The sequence below is a fragment of the Carassius auratus genome, chromosome 19, assembly GCF_003368295.1.
Source record: "Carassius auratus strain Wakin chromosome 19, ASM336829v1, whole genome shotgun sequence".
Lineage (NCBI taxonomy): Eukaryota > Metazoa > Chordata > Actinopteri > Cypriniformes > Cyprinidae > Carassius > Carassius auratus.
In genome coordinates, this window is record NC_039261.1 from 27,013,575 (window position 1) to 27,033,437 (window position 19,863).

At 36.2% G+C, this 19,863-nt stretch overlaps 2 protein-coding genes and 1 non-coding gene across 3 annotated transcripts; 2 read left to right on the forward strand and 1 right to left on the reverse strand.

The window, feature by feature from the left end:
- Nucleotides 1-2,368: 2,368 nt before the first annotated feature.
- On the forward strand, nt 2,369-14,632 carry LOC113120228 (shugoshin 1). The gene is made up of 17 exons (XM_026290159.1): nt 2,369-2,829; nt 3,300-3,499; nt 3,736-3,779; nt 4,302-4,366; nt 4,459-5,319; nt 5,405-5,545; nt 6,382-6,546; nt 6,778-6,943; nt 7,061-7,195; nt 8,411-8,476; nt 12,413-12,448; nt 12,884-12,969; nt 13,049-13,442; nt 13,528-13,676; nt 14,039-14,150; nt 14,249-14,435; nt 14,516-14,632. The coding sequence occupies exons 1-17, from the start codon at nt 2,682-2,684 to the stop codon at nt 14,621-14,623; spliced, it is 3,063 nt and encodes a 1,020-aa protein (XP_026145944.1). The 5' UTR covers nt 2,369-2,681; the 3' UTR covers nt 14,624-14,632.
- Nucleotides 8,348-10,438, reverse strand: LOC113120035 (60S ribosomal protein L14). Its single transcript, XM_026289857.1, has 6 exons — nt 10,341-10,438; nt 9,614-9,715; nt 9,383-9,477; nt 8,771-8,870; nt 8,564-8,617; nt 8,348-8,453 (listed from the first exon to the last, which is right to left on the reverse strand). Exons 1-6 carry the CDS (start codon nt 10,341-10,343, stop codon nt 8,388-8,390), a joined length of 420 nt encoding a protein of 139 aa, XP_026145642.1. The 5' UTR covers nt 10,344-10,438; the 3' UTR covers nt 8,348-8,387.
- trnap-agg (transfer RNA proline (anticodon AGG)) lies at nt 11,521-11,592 on the forward strand. Its single transcript has one exon. It is a non-coding gene; the product is annotated as a tRNA-Pro (tRNA).
- Nucleotides 14,633-19,863: the final 5,231 nt, after the last annotated feature.

Sequence of the window (19,863 nt, forward strand, 5' to 3'; positions counted from 1 at the left end):
TCCATCCTTGCTAAATAAACATCAGCCTATCTGACCCCATACATTTGAACATTTTGATACATATTGATATATATTATTTATATAAAATAATAAAAGGATGTAATAAATATCCACTGATGTTTCAGAGGTTGTATCTGATGATCACTCACCTGAACAATACCGAGAAGCAGGCACATATAGAGGACAGCACAGTGTCTCATTGTCCCAGTTGTTTGGATCTAAGTTGAGGTGCTTTGTCTGTGGCAGTACCCACCTCCATCCACCTTCTTAAATACTGCTGATAAAGACCACTTAAATATGCAAAATCACTCTTATGTATGTGACACAAATCTGATTTAAATGTTCATGGAACATTTCACACGGAACACTATAATCATCAATAGCCCCTGGCATTTAGTCTCCATGACTGAATAAATGCTTTTGTTGGTCCCTTTTCTGGTTTATTACCCTTGATTGATTCAGCATTCACTTGTTTACTGAGTGTCTTATATGGTTAGTTACTGTGTTTATGGATATTTGCCTCTTTTTACTGTCAAGGTAATAACATTTTCTTTGGTTTACAACAAACACCTGATTCCAAGTTTGTTTTTTTGCTAACGAAGAAATTGCTCACAAATCACCTCACAAATAACTTCTGGAATGCAGTTTTGTTTCTTGATTATAGTTTGGGGGAAATGTTTTGCTACTAGGAAAAAAATCATTAACTTCAGGTTTGCATAAACAAACACAATTGATTGTACTAAAAGGCATCACACTGCCATGGGTTGTGTTGTTGAAGCACATTTTGTTCGGATCAGAAACAATACAACCATGCCCATTTTTTTTATTTTTATAACTGATGTTCCTCATGTTGTGACGATGACATGGAATTGGATGACACTGATTACTATATAGTGAGATTACAAACTTTAGCAATCTGACAAAGGTTTGTGTATATGTAGATGGTCATATGTTTTTTACAACTTCACTTCAATAAATGACCTTTTTAGACTATGAGGAAGCATTCAGGTTAAGTAATTAAAATGGTTCCAGTATATTATTATACTCTATCACAGTGTGAGAAGCTAAAGCATTTGGAGTGGCGTCAATAATGGGGAGGAGCACTTCCCATTCCGGGTAAATCATGCTTTGTTTAGAAGGGAACTTTAATTTCCAGGTCACGTAGCTGATTTTGTTAGATCACAATGATTCCATTTCGGCTAAATAATATATATATTTTGTTTTGTTATGGTCCACTAAAGTTCAAATATGTTGGCAAGTACAACAATAAACTAAGAATTGTTTGCCCTTGAATCACACTACATGATTTTATGAAGAATTTCCTCCATACAACTTTTTGGAAATCATATGCATTATGAGACCATTTCAGTCTTTCTATAGCGGTAAGTGTACAGTATTATTTACTCACATGTCTGTAAATAATGAAACAGAGAACTTATAATCATGAGACTCTTCTTTCATTCTCATTAACAAAACCAAGAGAAAGGTCATTCAGAATATTAAATGAACAACATTTTACAAATCTTATCTTGTTAAATCATGAATCGATAAATAAATAACAAGGAGTATAATAAAAAGGAGATAAAATGTGCTTTCACTTATATAATTGTGTATTATCTAAAAATTATACATACTCTATAGCATATTTTGCATATACTTCTATGTAGCATAGCTCATTTATTAAAGTAAACTTTTTTAGATCAGAAAGTTTTATGCAGAACAAGAATATTTCAAACAAAATATCTTATTTATTTATTGTGTCATGATATAGCATCAATGGAAATAACAGGGAAAAACATCCTTCAAATAGCCTAAGTAGCCAATTCTACAGACTCGTTTTTTCTTTCGTTTGCTTGTATGTTTGTTTGTTCGCTCACTCATTCATTCGTTAATTTGTTGCATGTTTATTTAATTTATTTTAATATTTAATAGTATCAGTATATATCAGTTCAACTTCAAACCGTATGTTTTCGGTTTATTGTTTGCCCATTTTTGTTTGTTGGTATTTTCTATATATAATTAAGAAACTAATAACCAATTTTCTTTCTAAACTCTTAGTTCCCGTTAAGCGAATTTTTAATTTTGTGTGTTAAAATTTAAAGTGCTAAATTTTGAGACTTAGGTCTCTGCAGAGCAAAAGTGGGCGTTTATCACCATATGGGTGTTTTGAAACTGCTGGGTGTTTCTGAATCATGCAATCTAAATTATCCCCCTTACCCAACCCCACCCCTAAACCTAACGTCACTATTACATCAACTAATCAGGTATCATGGTGTAAAAACACCTTGATCTCGTAACTCCCATTACTTTCCTGCAGAGACCTATACTTGTAAATTTTAAGAAGACCGCCTGCGGGACGACGTCTGAACCACTCGCGGAAGTGACGTAACTCTTCGTTTGTTCCTCCAATCAGAGCTCACAGCGCACGATTTCGAACGTCAACGTCCCCGACGGGAAATACGACACAGAAGCAACTAACACAAAATATACAACTTACGCACTATTCTGTCTACAGTAGCTGTTTATTCATCTTATGATAGTGGCAAATAATTGGGTGAGACGTACGCCGTGTTTTGGTGAATCTCGACGTAATATGGAGATAAACGTTAACCGTTGATCAACTGATAGACTTCACGCTGCTGTATTTCGTGGATGAGAGACTGATCGCGCGTAGCTCAGCCATGGTTCGGGAGCGGGTGGTGCAGAAGAAGTCCTTCCAGCAAAGTCTGGACGACATCAAGGACAAAATGAAGGAAAAGAGAAACAGGCGTCTCGCCAGCGCTTTAGCTGCCAGCCACGGCCTGTCCAAACTGAAGAACAAACACACAGGTGCGATAACACGAGAATCTGGCTTTGTGTTGCATCCAGTGGCCAGTGTATTTGTATATTTGTGACTTTAGTGGTACCTTTTGATGTGTTTTTGTGTTTATAACTTCTAGATTGTCTTTAATGATACCGTTTAGTACCAGTAACTTTACTGTGTCTATGGAAACACACCTCCCAGTTATTAAAGAGATAGTTCACATACAATTATGCATTGTGTCATTTAAGCACCTTCAAGCGTTGTTCCAAACCCACATAACTGATTTTCTTCTGTGGAAAACCAATTGAAATGTTAAGGACTGATAGCCTCAGTCCCCATTCACTTTCTTTGCATTGTTTTCCATTAACCCTAACATCTCCATAAATACACAAATACACTTTTGTATGGCACAGAAGGTCATACAGGACTGGAAGAAAATGAAAGGCCTGCAAATCACAACACCGTTTCATTTTCCAATATATTTTGTCCTCCACAGCTACAGTGAAGCCGTTTGTCCTGAAAAGCGTGCAGGTGAATAACAAAGCGCTTGCAGTGGCCCTGCAGACAGAGAGGGAGAAGGTACGGCAAGCACAGGGGGTCATCCTGCAGCTCAAGAAAGAAAGACAAGCGCTCATCTTTCACTTGCTGATGCTGAAGAGGACGCTTAAAGATCGAAAACCTGCTGAAAGTGCCCAGGTGGGAGGTGTACACAAGGTGTCACGCAGATGTGGACTACTTATTTAGTGTGGTGCTTATATGTAAAGTTTTTTAATGGATGGACACATGGGTGGAAATACAGTGCAGGATGTTGCATCCATGTACAGATTTTTCTTTGTATGGGCATATGAAATGATGTGATTTCAGTGTGTGTGTAGTTATTACACATAGTCAAAGCTCTGCTAGATTTATTTTCCTGCCTTTTTTTTTTGTAGGTTTCTCCTGTTGAGACGAGTCCACCTCATCCCATCAGTCCTAAGTAAGAAAGAGCAAATCTGTAGCTCTAAAGCTTTTCATAAAAAGTATAACATCAGGGGTCAGAAAGATTTTTTGAAAGAAGTCTGTTATGCTCACCAAGGATTTATTTACTGATTATAAAACAGCAATATTGTGAAATATTATTACGATTTAAAAGAATGCTTTTGTATGTAATGTATTTTAAAATGTAATTCGTTGCTGTGATGGCCAAGCTGTATTTTTTAAAAGACATTACTCCAGTCCTCAGTGTTTCATGATCCTTCAGAAATCATTCCAATATGATGATGATTATTACCAATGTTGAAAATAGTCTTGCTGTTTGATATTTTTGTGGAAAGTGGATTTGTTGATCGATAGCACAGCATTTACTTGAAATAATTATTTTGTAACATTATACAATTCTTTACTGTCACTTGAATAATAACTTCTAATACTTCAGATTCCATTTGGACCAAAACACAGATTTTTTTCACCATTCGTTCAACTTCTTGATGATCATATTGTTTCTGTCCTTGTGGTGCAGACCCGTACATGTGGTTGAGACCGATATCCCTGATCATCTCTCAGCAGAACCACCTTTTACTGCAGGTACTGGACCATATCCTTATCACCTTAATTGCTAAATACTATAAACAGTCTGTATGTTCATAGTTTTAATCTTTACTGGTTTATGTCTGCAGAGGCTGTTCCAGGTTGTCGCAGTGACAGACAGGTTTCGTTGCCCCCCACAGTAGGAACAAGGCGAAAGAGACGCTCTGAGGTTGTGAGGAGGCGAAGCTCACGTTTTGACTCTGGCAGGGTTGAGAAATTTGACACAGTAGATGTGAAAAGAGAAGATACTATTGATAACAGACAAGAGATGGGGCTAAACACACCATTGGAGGAGATGTGTCATGAACAAGAAGAGCTTAATGAGGAACAAGCTGGACAAAAAACAGGGCCGAACTGTGAGTTCGACCTAGAGATTTCTGAAGTCCCATCCATTCAGCACTCGACACCTGAGCCCCCCCAGCGGCCCACCAGACAGCCCAAGAAGAAACCTACCCAAGCTGCTCCCCGCCCCAAACCAGAGAGGGGACGCAAACCAGACCGAGCCCCATTAAAGAAACCATGGGAAAACCCCAAACCGCGTGCTCGCTCCAAGAGCCGGGACCGATCTCAGAGTCGTGTAAAAGGGTCGCTTCTACCTGCCGATCGCCTTAACTCCTCGTTGGGCGGCAATGACACCTTTGACTTCGACTGTGAAGAGGCCATCCATCTAACGCCTTTCAAAGCAGGAACCAAAGCTGTGGAGAAACCATCACCTGATGCTCCGGATAAAGAGGACGAGGTCCTGCCCAGTCCTGTTGCCATGGAAACCAACAACAGCCTCTCAGAAGATGAACAGGATGAGGATGATTCTCCTTACATACCAAAGAGGAGATCCAGAAGAGCTCGGAGTCCACCGCCCAGACGGGCTCGCTCTAAAAGACGGTCCGCTCAAGAGGCCAGAGCAAACCAAGGAAAAGAAAAGCAGGACCTTGTTGAAATACAGTACACGGGTAAGCATTCAAAGATGTTATTTTGTATATGGAACGTCCTGTTTTGTGTTGTTTGATTTAATTGTTTTAAATGAATGTTCTACAGAAAAAAGGGGGCCTGAAACTGAAGAAATTGGCCTGTATCTCCACGATGATCTTGACCCAGGCCTTCTGCTCCCACATTCACCAGTTTGTGCTTCTCCTGAGAAACCCAGCCAATCAGAACCAAGCCAAGAGATCTGCCAAGGTAACTTTGAATGTGGGAACACTAAACTGAAACATTGAAGCATTTTTCAGGATTTCTGCAGCTTTCAAAAAGGGTTTTCTTGTTAATTCTCCCATCCACAAATTAAGGCCTGTAAAGATCTTAAATCAGAGCACAGATTTAGTCATGCATAAAATATCGTCCTCAGCATTTTCCAATGCAAACCTCTTAGAAATTGTTTTCTTAAAAATGAAACAACACGTTTATGCTTAAACAAGAACAAATCAACAGGGTATGAACACCTGTTTTCCTTTTAATAAAATTTATCATTTTAATAAGAAACTTGCTCTTTTATATATATATATATATATATATATATATATATATATATATATATAATATGAAATCAAGACTTTTTATCTAATGTATTTTTTTCTTCTTAAGTAAATGTATCTTGATTTAAGAATCTGTAGATAATGGCATTGGAAAACAAGACAAATACTGATGAAAGTACTGATGAAATGCCATGAGAGTTATTTCTATATTTCAGTGGTTGAGAGCAGAGATATTCATTGAAGTGCTTTTTTACAAAAGTAAATTTAAAAGTAATGAAGATCTGTTGGAAATTGCATTTTCAAACTTTAAAGCATTGAAAAAATACAAGACATTTGAATTTAGAGGCCATATTAGCATAATATTCAATGTATTCCCTAAATTCTCTTTATTTGGTCTTACATTTATCTTTATAAACAATTTTAACAACAGAAGTATTTATTTTCATTTTACTTGAATTTATTTAACTTGGTCTTCTAAAGTGTTACATTTGTTTATAAAATCTGCAAAAACTCAGTTTTAACAATAGAAATATTTTGATTTAGCGCCACCTTCTGTTGTTTCAGTGGAGTCTCCGATCCCGATTACTCCTGGTGGAGAGGCGGAGCTTATGATGATTGACTGCCCAATATTTGAATTTCCAAAGCACCCTTGCAGCCCATCCGACCAGGAAAATGAAATGCCCTTGGTGAATAGAAGCAGGAGAAAGGGTAAAATTCTTTACTTGTTTTCTTTTTTTTATTTCTATTTGGCTTTAGATTCTGTTACATCTGTTGTTCTGGGCACTCTTGTCAATCTCAATCTCTTGTTTCTCGTCATGTGTTCGCATTTATCTATCTCTAAATATTCACTCACCAAAATCGCATTACTTGGGGTCACTTTTTCCAAGAGTGGTAGAAGGAAGATTAATTTGTCACACACATGCACTTGTGTTTCTGCAGGTGGGCTGGTTGTTCGCTCCTTTCTGGGCTTGGGTTTGAGTGATGTGACAAATCTCTCCCCCGCAGCCCATCAGAAGCCCATGTCTGCTCAGAACACCCCTCAAAGCTCCAGTCGTAAACGTCGCTGTACGAGTACTGTCAACTACAAGGAGCCCTCGATCAGCTCGTAAGTTTTTGGAAGATTAAATTGTCCAAACTGCCTGGTATTTCCTCTTTCTGGTATTGTATTTTTTTACACTTATGGCATGATCTTTTTGTCATCTAACACACTTAAATTTTTTAGGAAACTTCGACGTGGTGACAAATTTACAGACACGCGTTTCCTGCGTTCCCCCATCTTCAAACAGAAACCCACTTCCCGTCGGAGTTCAATTAAAAAGATGGAATTATATAACGAGTCTTTTGTGGGTTGTCGCTGAATATCTGATGTGACTTAGTAATAGGCTTTTGTAACATGATTCAACTTCATAGAACTACACTGCTGTCTGTCTAAATCTTTACTTTTTTTCCCTTACATTTTTTAACTGTTACATAATTGAATATGAAATGTTTTAATCTCATGACGTCAATTGTGAATATTAATAAAGTCTGTTGTTTTAATTGTTGTTGGTTTACATTTGCAATGAGAATTACACAAAATTCACCGAAAACCATTTTTATTAGACTTACAGCTGGATCCATTTCAACAGACTGGTTTCAAAGGATTTTAATTTCTAATTTTGTGCATCAAGGACATTTTGTAAGTATATAATTTTAATGATAGTATGATAATTTTAAAGATTTTAATTTGTTGACAATGACCATAAAAAATAAATCCAATAGCTGAGTTTAGACGTGTAGTACCAATAAAAGAGCTGAAATTGTTTCTTATGTGTATGAAGTTACAATTGTTATAAAGTATTAGATTCAGGAACAAATTAATAAAACTTTTGCATATACCAGTGGGTCTAAAGCTGTTATCAACTTGGATATTATAAAAAGGCTGGTTTGATGAAGTATGTTATCTTTTTGGCAACACTTTTCAGTAAAGTAGAATTGGTTTAACATTAAGGAACTTTATGAATTATGAATTATGATCTAATAATGAACCGTTTTACTGCATTTATGGAAAATGTATTTTAACCTAGATTTAAATGCTGTAAGAAAAAAGACATTGTTAGTTCACGAGGCTTGATTTAACTACATTACATTGCCAAAAGTAAATCTAAATCTTATTGCTCTTATCAACACTGCATAAACTTTTCACATATTAACATTACTGCAGTGAACTAACATGAGCATGTACTTTATCAGAACCAAGATTAGTCATTGTATAAAAATAATTTGTTCATTGTTAGCTAAAGTTAACGAATGAGACCTTATCGTAATGTTTTCATTCGTGATACCTAATACATGCATCACCACTATATTCATGTTGCTCAAAGATCATAAAATCTATGCCATGTACTTTTTCCATTCCTCTTCACGAAATCAAGACCAGTGTAACCTCATCAAACATATACAAGTGTACACACATTTTATCCACTGGTGCAAAATCATCCATAAGACAATGGACACAAAACAACACACATTTACGAGTTTACAAGTCAAACACGTTTATTTAAGATGGTTCATGCTTTCTTTTGTGTTGCAGCTTTCTGGAGCTTCTTCAACTCATGCTTGATGATCTTGTTCCTCTGCAGAGAGAAGCAAAAAACAGGTTAGCTTGTAATCATATCTTCTGACAATGCAGCATCATATACACTGCAAGATCTATTTTGTACTACAGTCAAACGACAAAACATACCATTTTCTTGGCCTTCATCACCTTGAAGCGGTCAAAGTCAGACATTGCAGCCCTCTGTTAGAAAAAAAATTAGCATGATGAGAAAAAAAGACGAAGCATAAATCGCTAGATCAGGCTAAAACATGCCATTCATTCAACAAACATCATTCAAATAAAAACTGGCATAAGCGCAAGATATGTCATCCAGCTCTGTATGTTGTTACATACCTTCTTTCTGGCCTCAATCTTCTTGGCCCAGCTGCTTTCTTCCCACTTCTTGTTGATCTCAGCCTTTTCCCAGGCGCGCCTCACGTACTTCTGACGGGCGCTGAAGCAAACCAAAACAGAAAAGGTTATGAGGAAAACCTACAGAAACCAAACAGTTTTCAAGGCAAAAATGCACCCGAAAGTGACGTCTAAAAAAAAAAAATTTATCTTGCTCTCGAACTTAACCCAACAATGATGTCTTTGCTGCTGAGAAACCCAGAAATGTGAAAAATGTCTATTAATTTGAATGTAGAAGCACTAAATTTAACTGAAGGCACCAGATCTTTTTTTATCATGTAAATGCAAGTATATTTAAAGAGATCTTAGTATTAAACCGCACTCCAAGTGTCGAATGAAAACCCAAATATGGCCTTTTCTAAGTAAGTTCCAAAATAACGTCTGACGTTGGTGTAAACTTTTAAACACGCAATTGAGAGAAAACAAGAAATCAATTTGGACATTTGAAAGCAGAGCAAAATTAAGATACACAAGAGCCACTGATAATCAAATTCTACTACAATGTGACCAGCAAAATCCAAGCAATGTTTCCATAAAATCCAGACACAGACTTACCTGTGAGGTACTTTGATGACGTAGTCAGTGAGCTGCAAGCACTTGAATGGCAAAGCTTGTCTCTTGACTCCAGTGCATGGGCCATCTACCAATGCCTGAGGACAATTAAAAACAACCTCAGTTATGACTCTGCATGTGTGATTGGACCATGCAATATATTTTCATTCCTCTTTTTAATGTGAAAAGACTGTGTGCTTCATACGTTGTAGTATAGGTGTATTCAAAACTCACCCTGTTTTGGTCAATGACATCTACAATTGCCACCAGTTTGCCCTCGTAGGGTCCGAATGCAACGAAGGCAACGCGGCCGATCTCGACAAAGCGCTTAAACACCTGAGAATGAATAAACGGCACACAGGACATGAGTTTTGATGCATTTTTAGTTCAAACTTATTCCAGTGAGAAAATGACAGTGATGACGACTGGCTTCGCTTTGGGAGTCTTTTACAATGGTTTATTCACCGGGCATTTATTTGACGTCTTATCTAGTTATAAGACACAAGTACACGTATCGAAATCTATTTTAGGCAGCATCTCCCTTTCCAAAAGTCTCTAGCTGTATGTCCCCAGCACAACTGTCCGGCTGAATGATCACACATGCTTCCATGAGAATTGAACGAAGCACTGGAATCCCGTTATAATATCAAGTTATTCATTGTTTTCGTTACTTCAGCATCACTTGGTGGTAATTAAATGTGTAAGACGACTTTAAAGTCTGACGGCTGGTGTACGCGTAGACTCCGGCCTACCGTTAATCCACTCCACCACGTTGTTTCGAGACATGTCTGAAGCTAATTTTCTCACCGATAGCGCTATAAGGTTCACGTATACTACAATAAATCTACATGTGGGGTCACTGTGTTATTAGAATACGTTTCCGATGCTTTCTTGGTCTGTAATATTTCATAAACTACCATATTTATTTGATTTTATACTCCGCGTAAGTCAGTTCACTTACCATGATGGCAGACTGTGGTAGAAAAAGAACGAAGGACTTCCGCTCTGGAATGAAGAGCCTTCCGTTTGAGGACTGCGCGTGCGCGGCGTCTACAAACGTGTAGGTCTGGAAGAGGATTACAGCTGTTTATTTGTATTTTTTGAACGGTTTATCATATACAAGTCATATACAGAGTGTGCTGTGACAGTGTCTTTTATTATTATTATTATTATTATTATTATTATTATTATTATTATTTATTAAAAGAAAGATTAATTACACAAGCAAATTTAAGCATAAGTAAAGACTGCAAAAAAAGTACAGTGTTCGTAGATCAGGGACCATGTGATCTTGTAATTATAAATGGCCCAAATCGTTTAAGCAGTTTGATACAAACTGTTAAAAAAACATATCCAAATTGCACTGTTAATAATATGACATGGGACAAATCACAGAGTAAACATATATGAGATTAGTTTAAACTTTACTGTCATTGCACATGTAAGGTACAAGCTAGGCAACGAAATGCAGATAGCATCTAACCAGAAGTGTAATAAGCAGTAATTACAGAATATACACGGTCTTCAATATGTACAATAACTATACAGATAAGTATTATGGACATAATTTACAGATTTTAAATACTATCAGCATGATATACAGATAGGTGTACTCTGAACATACTATACAGATAGATTATGTAAAAGTGTATGTACACTATAGGCAGAAACTATGAACATCATTTACACTATTGCAATGGACAGTAAAAGTGCAGGAACTCTGGGTAACGAAACCAGTCTTAAATTTTGATTCTTATTCTACAGGATAGGACCATATTTGGCCGATAGACAACTATTTTAAAATATGGAATCTGGGGGTGCAAGAAAATCTAAGTAGGCTACTGAGAAATCTCCTTTAAAGTTGTCCAAATAAAGTTCTTATCAAAATGCATATTACTAATAAAAAATTAAGTTATAATATATATACAGTAGGAACTTTATAAAATATCTTTATGGAACATGATCTTTACTTTTGTTTTGGCATAAAAGAAAAATCAATCATTTTGACGCATACAATGTGTGACCGCTGGGTGGCGGTAACAAGCGCCGTCAGAGTCTCAGTTACACGTGAATATTCTTTTTACAGTAAACGTGGCAGGTTTTTGTGCTGAAAGAAAATTGTCCCAAAGTTTTCTACAGGAGGCTCGTTGGTCTAGGGGTATGATTCTCGCTTAGGGTGCGAGAGGTCCCGGGTTCAAATCCCGGACGAGCCCTTCCCTTTTGAGATGCTTTAAATGGTCATAAATAATGAATAAAATTCTCTGTTCTAAATAAAACTTTACTTCTTAATTATTTGTTTGCTCATCACTGTCTGTCAAACAACAATGTCAATTAAATGATAAATAATTTATATAATTTAAACTATATATATATAGTTTACCATATCCTTGCTGACTATTAATTTATTTTAAAATAAAATTCTATTAAATTCCTCTTTTGAATGAACACTGTTCTTTATACTCGTTTTACTTTTACTCATTAAATAATCCTTACAAAAGCATCATAGTTTCCAAAAAAATGATTTTCAATAATGATAATAAATCAGCATAGGATTTCTGGAGGATCATGTGATACAGAAGACTGTAATGGCTGATGAAAATTCAGTTTTGCCATCACTAGAATTAATTATATCTGAAAGTATATTCAAATGGAAACAATTATTTTAAGTTATAATATTTCTTAATATTACTGTTTTTAATGCATTTTTTATCAAATAAATGCAGCCTTGATAAGCGTAAATGACTTATTTTAAAAGCATTTAACTTTTTTTTTACTGATCCCTAACTTTTGAACGGTAGTGTATATCATTTGGGGAGATCCAAAGGTACTGCATGGACTTGGTTGTATAGAGATGTGCGACCTCTGTCGGCTATAAATGAAAATGAATATGCACTCTAACCAAGAGTGGGTGAAAGGTGCACGTTTGACCCTTAGGGATCTTCTTTGACCTCTTCCCTATTTACACTGCCTGTTTCCGTCCTCTTTCTCTCAAAAATAATAGGTCAGTGATGACAATACATGAGGAGCTATGAGAACAGATCAAGAGGAATTTGTGCTTACACAAAGGAGGTAAGCTGTGCAAATATACATCTCTATACGCGTGTGTTCACGAAATTAAAAAAAATAATGTTAATGTTAATGCGAGTGGAACTTTTTACCTTTACACATGGAAAATTATATTCTGTATTACTTGCTTGTAGTTGGTATAATTAAATACATAGGCATACATAAATGTATGTATTAATGTATTAATTAACTATTAATGAAAATGTTAAATAAATATAAGTAAAGATCACATAATCATATTGTGAAATACCTAAGGGGCATGTTCTAAATATTAGACAGAAAATGTTCTTACAAAAGAAGAAGAATGATGAGAAAGCAGATGGAAAAAGTAAAATCTAGACATTGTCATGTGTGCATTTAGGCATATTCTAGAAAAAAATAGGCATTATTACGTGTGATAAATGTGTTCATTTTGTATTTGTTCGCTGTATATCACAGGTCCTGGTGGATCTCCAGTTGGCTGCCATCCTGGTGTCCCACCTCACTCTCCCATCTTATAAAAGCAGAAAACAAAATCCTGAAACGTAAGTGTACTTTAAGGGTAACTCTGAAAAGGTTTCTGATCCACATAGAAACCATTCAACATCTCTATTGTATTTTCAGCCATCAAAGAGAAATTTACTCAAGGATATGTTCCCATATCTAATGGAAACTACATATGGACTCTTGGCTTTAATGAAAGAGAAAGCTCATCTGGGGATCAATGTCATCAGGTCCCACTGGTGCTGCTACATGGTTTTGGGGGTGGAGTGGGTCTGTGGGTAAAAAACCTACCTGCCCTTGCATTGGAAGGACAGCCCGTGTTTGCATTGGACATGTTAGGTTTTGGACGCAGCAGTCGACCAACTTTTGGCAGCGATGCCAAGGATGCAGAGGAGCAGTTTGTACAAGCCCTGGAGGACTGGAGAAAAGCAGAAGGGTTGGAATATATGATTCTTGTTGGCCATGATCTTGGTGGATATGTGTCCGCTGCATATGCCCTGAAATATCCTCACAGGTGTGTTTGGAATCCAAATACCATTTTAGCAATCCTGAATCATTCAAGGATACTTTTAATGTCTGCTATGATGATTTTGTCACAGATTGAAGCACTTGGTGTTGGTGGAGCCTTGGGGTTTTGCAGCGAGACCAAATGTTCAGGAGCATTGGGTTCCCATCTGGATTAAAGTATTCGGAGCAGCAATGAATCCATTTAACCCTCTTGGTCTGCTTAGGCTGGCAGGCCCACTGGGTATGAAACAGTGTTATTATCACAGCTGAACTAACAAAACTAGTAAAAATCATTTTCAGTAAATAAAACAGAGCTGAAATAATGTAAAATATAAATATTAATGAAAAAAATAAAACTGAAATAAGAAAAAAATTGAAATATTAAAAACAAAGCTAAAAACTCAAATTAATTGTAGATGAAAAAAATAGGTTGAAAATAAAAATTATATTTAAAAAATATTAATAAATACATATAGAATATGTATTTAAGCCCATACGCTCATCATGATAAATAAATTATAACCATTTTATTTTTTTATGCTGATTTGGAAATCTTCCATAGTAAGGTGACTGATCTATATTTTTCTAATTTATTTCTTTCAGGTCCTTTGTTGCTACAGCTTTTGCGATCAGATTTCAAGCAGAAATATGCTTCTGTATTTGCTGATGACACAGTGGCTGATTACATATACCATGTGAACGCACAAACAGCCAGGTATAAACCGCGAACCCGGATGGAATAACTACTTTCTTACCTAACAGACATAAATTACAAAAATGTTTAGCCTAATAATTTGTCTTGTGATTTGTCAGCGGTGAGACAGCGTTTAAAAACATGACGATCCCATATGCATGGCCTCAGCACCCCATGATGGACCGTGTGGAGATGATCAGTCCCTCTCTTCCCATGACCTTCATCTACGGATCACGTTCCAACATCGATGGCCAATCAGGAAAGGCAATTCAAGAAATCAGACCCAACTCACAGACAGAAATCATAGTAAGTTTGATTTCAGTGATCACATTGTCTTCCCCTGTAAAACTCCCCACAGTCACCTTTTTCTTCCTAATTCTTTCAAGGTCATTCAGGGTGCAGGTCACTACGTATTCGCAGACCAATCCGAGGACTTCAACCAGGCTGTGATCAAGATCTGCAATAATGTCAAGCACAATGGGAAGGATGAATGAGAGAGAGAGAGAGAGAAATGAACAAAAATTGCATGGTGGGGAGAGGGTAGGCTAAGTCATGTACGTGACAGGAGAATTAGATGAAGGTTGTTAAATGAGGGACAGGGGAAGAGGTGATACAGAAAATATAAAGGGAAGAAAGATTAAAAACTTGCTCGATCACTTACAGCTTTCTGCAAGCATGCTTTACAAAAAACATATGCCTTTGCAAACAAGGCTACTCATGTAACATCTGTTATATGACAACATTGACAAAGTGATTTATTTTCATTAGGGAAAAATCTCCAGTACTTCTGAATTTTTAGGGAAAAATCTCCAGTACTTCTTATTTTAGCGAAAATAAGAAAATTGCACAAATAAACAGCTTTGCTTTTATATGCTAGTTTGCTTTTGTGTGCTGACAGAATGGACACAGTTTAGTGTGTGACAGCTGGCTGGCACTAGCTGGCAGATGCTCTCACTTTTTTGAGTGAGAGGTCGGGTTCAAATCCCGGACGATGCTTCTTTACTTTAAGCGGTTATTACTTTGTCAAAGGCAAGGAATATGTCTAAAATGTAATCTTATATATCCAAAGTATAACTGGCATGCAAATAAAATTTTTTATTGAGAATATTGTTTTACATAAATCGTCTATTTAATCTCTACATCAAACATAGCCTATAACATCTGCCCTTTGTTCTTTATGAGGACGGGAGAGAGTGCAACATTCAGTCTGGTGTTTCAACAATTATTTGTTTCGTTTCAACAGAATCATGTGTGATTTGTTATAATGTGCAACATGTGTAAAAAGAGATATAATGCAACATTATCAGATCTAAATTTAATTCTGCAATCCACTCAGCCCCAACCCAAAATATCATAATACACCCTGGTTGACTTCCAGTCTGCAAGAGCAAGATAACATAAAATAAATTACAATAATTATTCAAATAATGCACTCAACATTTCAAACTAAGTCACTCAATCTCAGTCCTTCTACACTGAGATCCAGCCATTATTTGCTGTGTAGACATCCTAAATCTTGATGTTTTTACACCATGTGCATATAAGACCATGCTTGCCTAAAACTGACAAGGTTATAGTTCACTCTTGACAAAGACATCACAACATTCATATAATTCAAGCTTTATGACACACACAAAAACTGAAGGAGCCATCTTGGAAGGATCATTGAGGTAATGATTCACTGTAGCTCAGGTGGATAAAGAAAATTATTGTTTTGCAATTACTGCATTAACTGTCCATTTGAGTTATGTTTTATGTAGTGTAAACTTACAATAGCCTAAAAATGTCAACATTATTGGCCTCGTCCATTATTGTAAGATATCATGGTCTAACAAACATTTTGGGATCATTCACTCCCAAGAGTGCAGTCTTCCCTGAAAACCAGTTTGACTGCAAATGTAACAATAATTTATACAAGAGTGGCTAATTTTAAGTGACTTACATTTTAATACAATATAGTCCATTTCGACTCTTTTTGCTCGATTTGGTTAAAGACTAGTTCCAAACAAAGATCACAGCAGAAGCATCTCTGAGCAACATACAGCAGTGTTTTGTTACTGAATGATTCACATTTTTTAATTAATAATTTCAGTCAATGATTACGTTTATATACATTTCTATTCATAAATATAGGCTCTTGCTTCATTCTTGAATGAATCAGCCATCTGAACAAATCGTTTAAATGAATGCCTCAATGACTGACTTATTATGACATTCACTTACTGACACCTACTGGCGATTTACTTTCACATTTAAAAGTGGCTCATCTTTGCTTTTTTGTCCAACAAATATTTAATTTAAAAAAATAATTATTATTATTTAAAACAAACTCATAATATTTTTTATGCTGATGTAATTTTGCATTGTAAATGCATTCATGCTACATTTCAGCTTCATTAAACTGTCTTATGTAAATATATCTAAATACCACTTCTGTTTCTGTTTCTTGTGCAGTGGAATTAGTGATGTGTCGTTCGTGAACGAATCGTTCTTTTTGAACGAATCTTTTAGGTGAACGAATCGTTCTCGTTCACGTAATCCACTGACTCATATTTCTCGTTCAGTGAAGTTCCTCCCTCCACAGCAGCGCGGCGCTATAAGCAGTGCATGCGCAGCTCAGTGCACCGGGTAACAACTGTTTCATCCTGTCAAAGAATTACTCAACCTCGAGCCAATAGCCTTCGAGTATGAGATGTGACAGAGTATTTGATTTGTTGAATGTAGTGAACGAAAACGCCCTTCAATGAACGAGTTTCATATGAGTCTGAACTAGATCTAGAGATCTTATCGTTCGTGAACGAAATTACTGAACTGGTACCCATGTCGTTCGTGAATGAGTTGAATGAGCTGATACATATCGTTCGTGAATGAAATGACTGAACTGGCACACATGTCGTTCGTGCACGAGTTGAATGATACATCTCGTTCGTGAATGAAATGACTGACCTGATCGTGCATTAGTTGAATGATTTAGAAAATCTCGTTCGTGAATGAAATGACTGAATTGACACACGTCATTCGTGAACGAACGGATACATGTCGTTCGTGAATGAAATGAACTGGTACATAGCTTATCTCGTTCGTGAACGAAATGAATGAGAGTAAACAGGGTCAGTCTGCCATTTAGCATGTCAATCTTGCAAAAATGCAAAGCGCAGTTATAGGTACTGTATTGTGCACATACGCTTGTTTTGATATTTAGCAACTCCACGTTTAATCCACGATTGATGAATGTGAATATATAATAAACAAACTGTCTGACCAAACAATTAAAATGCTATTTAGGCAAGAAAACCTTGTGCTTTGTTCATTTGAACAACTTAATTAGACTTTATATATTGAATGCGATTATACACACATTTTAATAAAGCCAGATCAGTTTTTGTAACAAGTGAATACGTTCGTTGACTTAAGACACAACAACACGATACACTTTTTGCTATCTGCTGGCTTATTTTGTGTAATACGAAGAAATGGTCACTGAACGAATCAGTGAACGATTCTGAACGAATCATTTTGGTGAACGAACTGAAAATGAACGAATCACTAGAAAGAATCATAATTTCCACCACTAAGTGGAATGATGGGTTTTGTTAACACTGATTTTCATTTGATTGTATTTTGATTAGTGTCTTATTATATTAAGTGAATATAATAAGACATCTTTCATACCAAATTCTTAATTTTTATTAAGAATTTGGTATGAAAGATCACGCAAACATTTAATAAGGTTAGGGAAAATGGTAATACATTTTAGTATGCAATAACTTTAGCCATAAAATGCAATTTCCTAAAAACAAAACTGTGACGGGTGGAAAAACACATTTTGGAAAACCACTAGCCACAGTGGCTGGTGAGCAAAAATTTCAATGTCATGCCTTGTATACAGTAAACATTTTTGTATTTAGTTATTGAAGTTAAAAAAGTGATGTTTAACCGGAGGAAAGTGGTGGGGGTGTTTGGCATGTGGAGGTGCACACTATATAAAAGTTTGGGAACCACTGTTCTAAATAAAGAATGGAGCATGTTAAGCACTGAAATATGAATCAACCTCCCTAAACTGGGGCACAATGGCTGCATGTTTACTGATATCAAAGGAGACAGAGGATGGATCAAGTGGGGGAGAGACACGAGAGACATCAGAGACATGCAGGATTCAATTGCACGGCAAAACTGTCTGCAGCCTTCACTGACTGCAGCTCAATCTGTCTAAATATTATTTGATTATCATCCTCAATTTCAGAGCCAGCACCTCAAGGGCGTATTTCCAAATCACGATCAGCACCCAGACACCAAAGCAGGTACCCTTTCCTAAAGACTCAAAATAATATTCTTAATTTCCCCCTTGAGATGCCACCAGCAAAGGCTTTTTTGTGTGTGTCTGTTTAACATGCGTCTGTGTGTATAACATGTATGAGTTCCTGTGTTTCAGTGGTAGAGCAATGCGTTAGCAGCGCAAAAGGTTGTGGGTTCAATTCGGAGGGAACACACATACTGGTAAAAAATAAATGTACAGTCTGAATGCACTGTAGGTCACTTTGGATAAAACTGTCTGCTAAATGCAAATTTAACATTTGTTTTTTTCCCAAATTTCTACAAGCAGCATCCTCAGTTTACCCAAAAACACCAGTAACATGCACAAAAAATTAACACCAGCAACATGCAACCACATGTAAAACATGTTTAGTTTTAGTTAACTAAGGAAAGGCTAGATATTTTGTATAAAGTTTTCACTTTGAGAAAAATACAGGGGACTTACCATGCTTCTTTCTTTCTTTCTTTCTTTTTTTTGCTTCAGGGATGAGTGGACTAAGGTGTAACTTTATCTCGTTGCTCATCACTTAGTCTGCTAATAAAATAAGAACATCATCAAGGAATCATTAATAATAACACATGCAGTACATGTGTGCATAAACAAACCACCTTCTCTCTCCTTTTAACTCTCACCTGCAAACACCTTGTTTTTTCCTGTTCCCAGATTGAAAAATGTTGAAATATCTCCCTTAGATAGGCTTAAAATCAAATGTTTTTGTGCCTCCAGGAGGAATGAGCAGAACAGTTGCAGCACAAATAGAAAAAGAAACAGAAATCAATATAGTAATCATAAAGGCATGTAGCAAATTATCACATTACACATTAACATCTGAAAAAAAAATTTTTTTTTAATGTTATTGCCCTCTAAAGTCCCTAAACTCAAATGTTCCCGTGACTCCAGCTGGAATGTGCTCAATGATGGCAGCCCTGTTAAAAAACACAGAGACATAGAAATACAGACAGACACAGCAATCAAAAATAAATCAAACTTGGTGTTTCTATACAAAGAATGTGTTACAAACATCTGATCTGTCTGTCTGGAGCACTGCTGTCAACACATGAGAAATAGTAATAGCCTTAAAATAGTACAGTAGTGAAATAGTAACAAAACAGAATGTTTTCTTTGCTAAAAAAAAAAGTAAGTTGTGTGTATTGTTAGAACAAAAATACAATGTATATTGCTAATTTCACACATACAATCTAAATTTAGTTATACTTCTAAGGAGGTTAGGGCTGTTTATGCTCCATTGGAGTGTGTTGTAGCATCATTTTTGTATGTGAATGCATGCCCAATTGAGAATATTTTTTATGTAGCTACAGATGTTTTAATTTAGCCATGTGCATGTTTCGGAAATTTAAACAGGGTCTACTTAACTTGTTTTATGGTTTGCTCACTAAACCGCGCGGCGGCAGTATTCAT

What these genes read in the sequence shown, in the direction of transcription:
- LOC113120035 (XM_026289857.1), bottom strand. An exon ending in ATGTCATTGACCAAAACAGG is followed by an intron (nt 9,478 to 9,613) that starts GTGAGTTTTGAA and finishes AATTGTCCTCAG; the next exon opens with GCATTGGTAGATGGCCCATG. An exon ending in GTCATCAAAGTACCTCACAG is followed by an intron (nt 8,871 to 9,382) that starts GTAAGTCTGTGT and finishes GGTTTGCTTCAG; the next exon opens with CGCCCGTCAGAAGTACGTGA.
- LOC113120228 (XM_026290159.1), top strand. Translation starts at nt 2,682, where the DNA reads ATGGTTCGGGAGCGGGTGGTGCAGAAGAAGTCCTTCCAGCAAAGTCTG. An exon ending in AGAAAACAAAATCCTGAAAC is followed by an intron (nt 12,970 to 13,048) that starts GTAAGTGTACTT and finishes TTGTATTTTCAG; the next exon opens with CCATCAAAGAGAAATTTACT. An exon ending in TAGGCTGGCAGGCCCACTGG is followed by an intron (nt 13,677 to 14,038) that starts GTATGAAACAGT and finishes TATTTCTTTCAG; the next exon opens with GTCCTTTGTTGCTACAGCTT.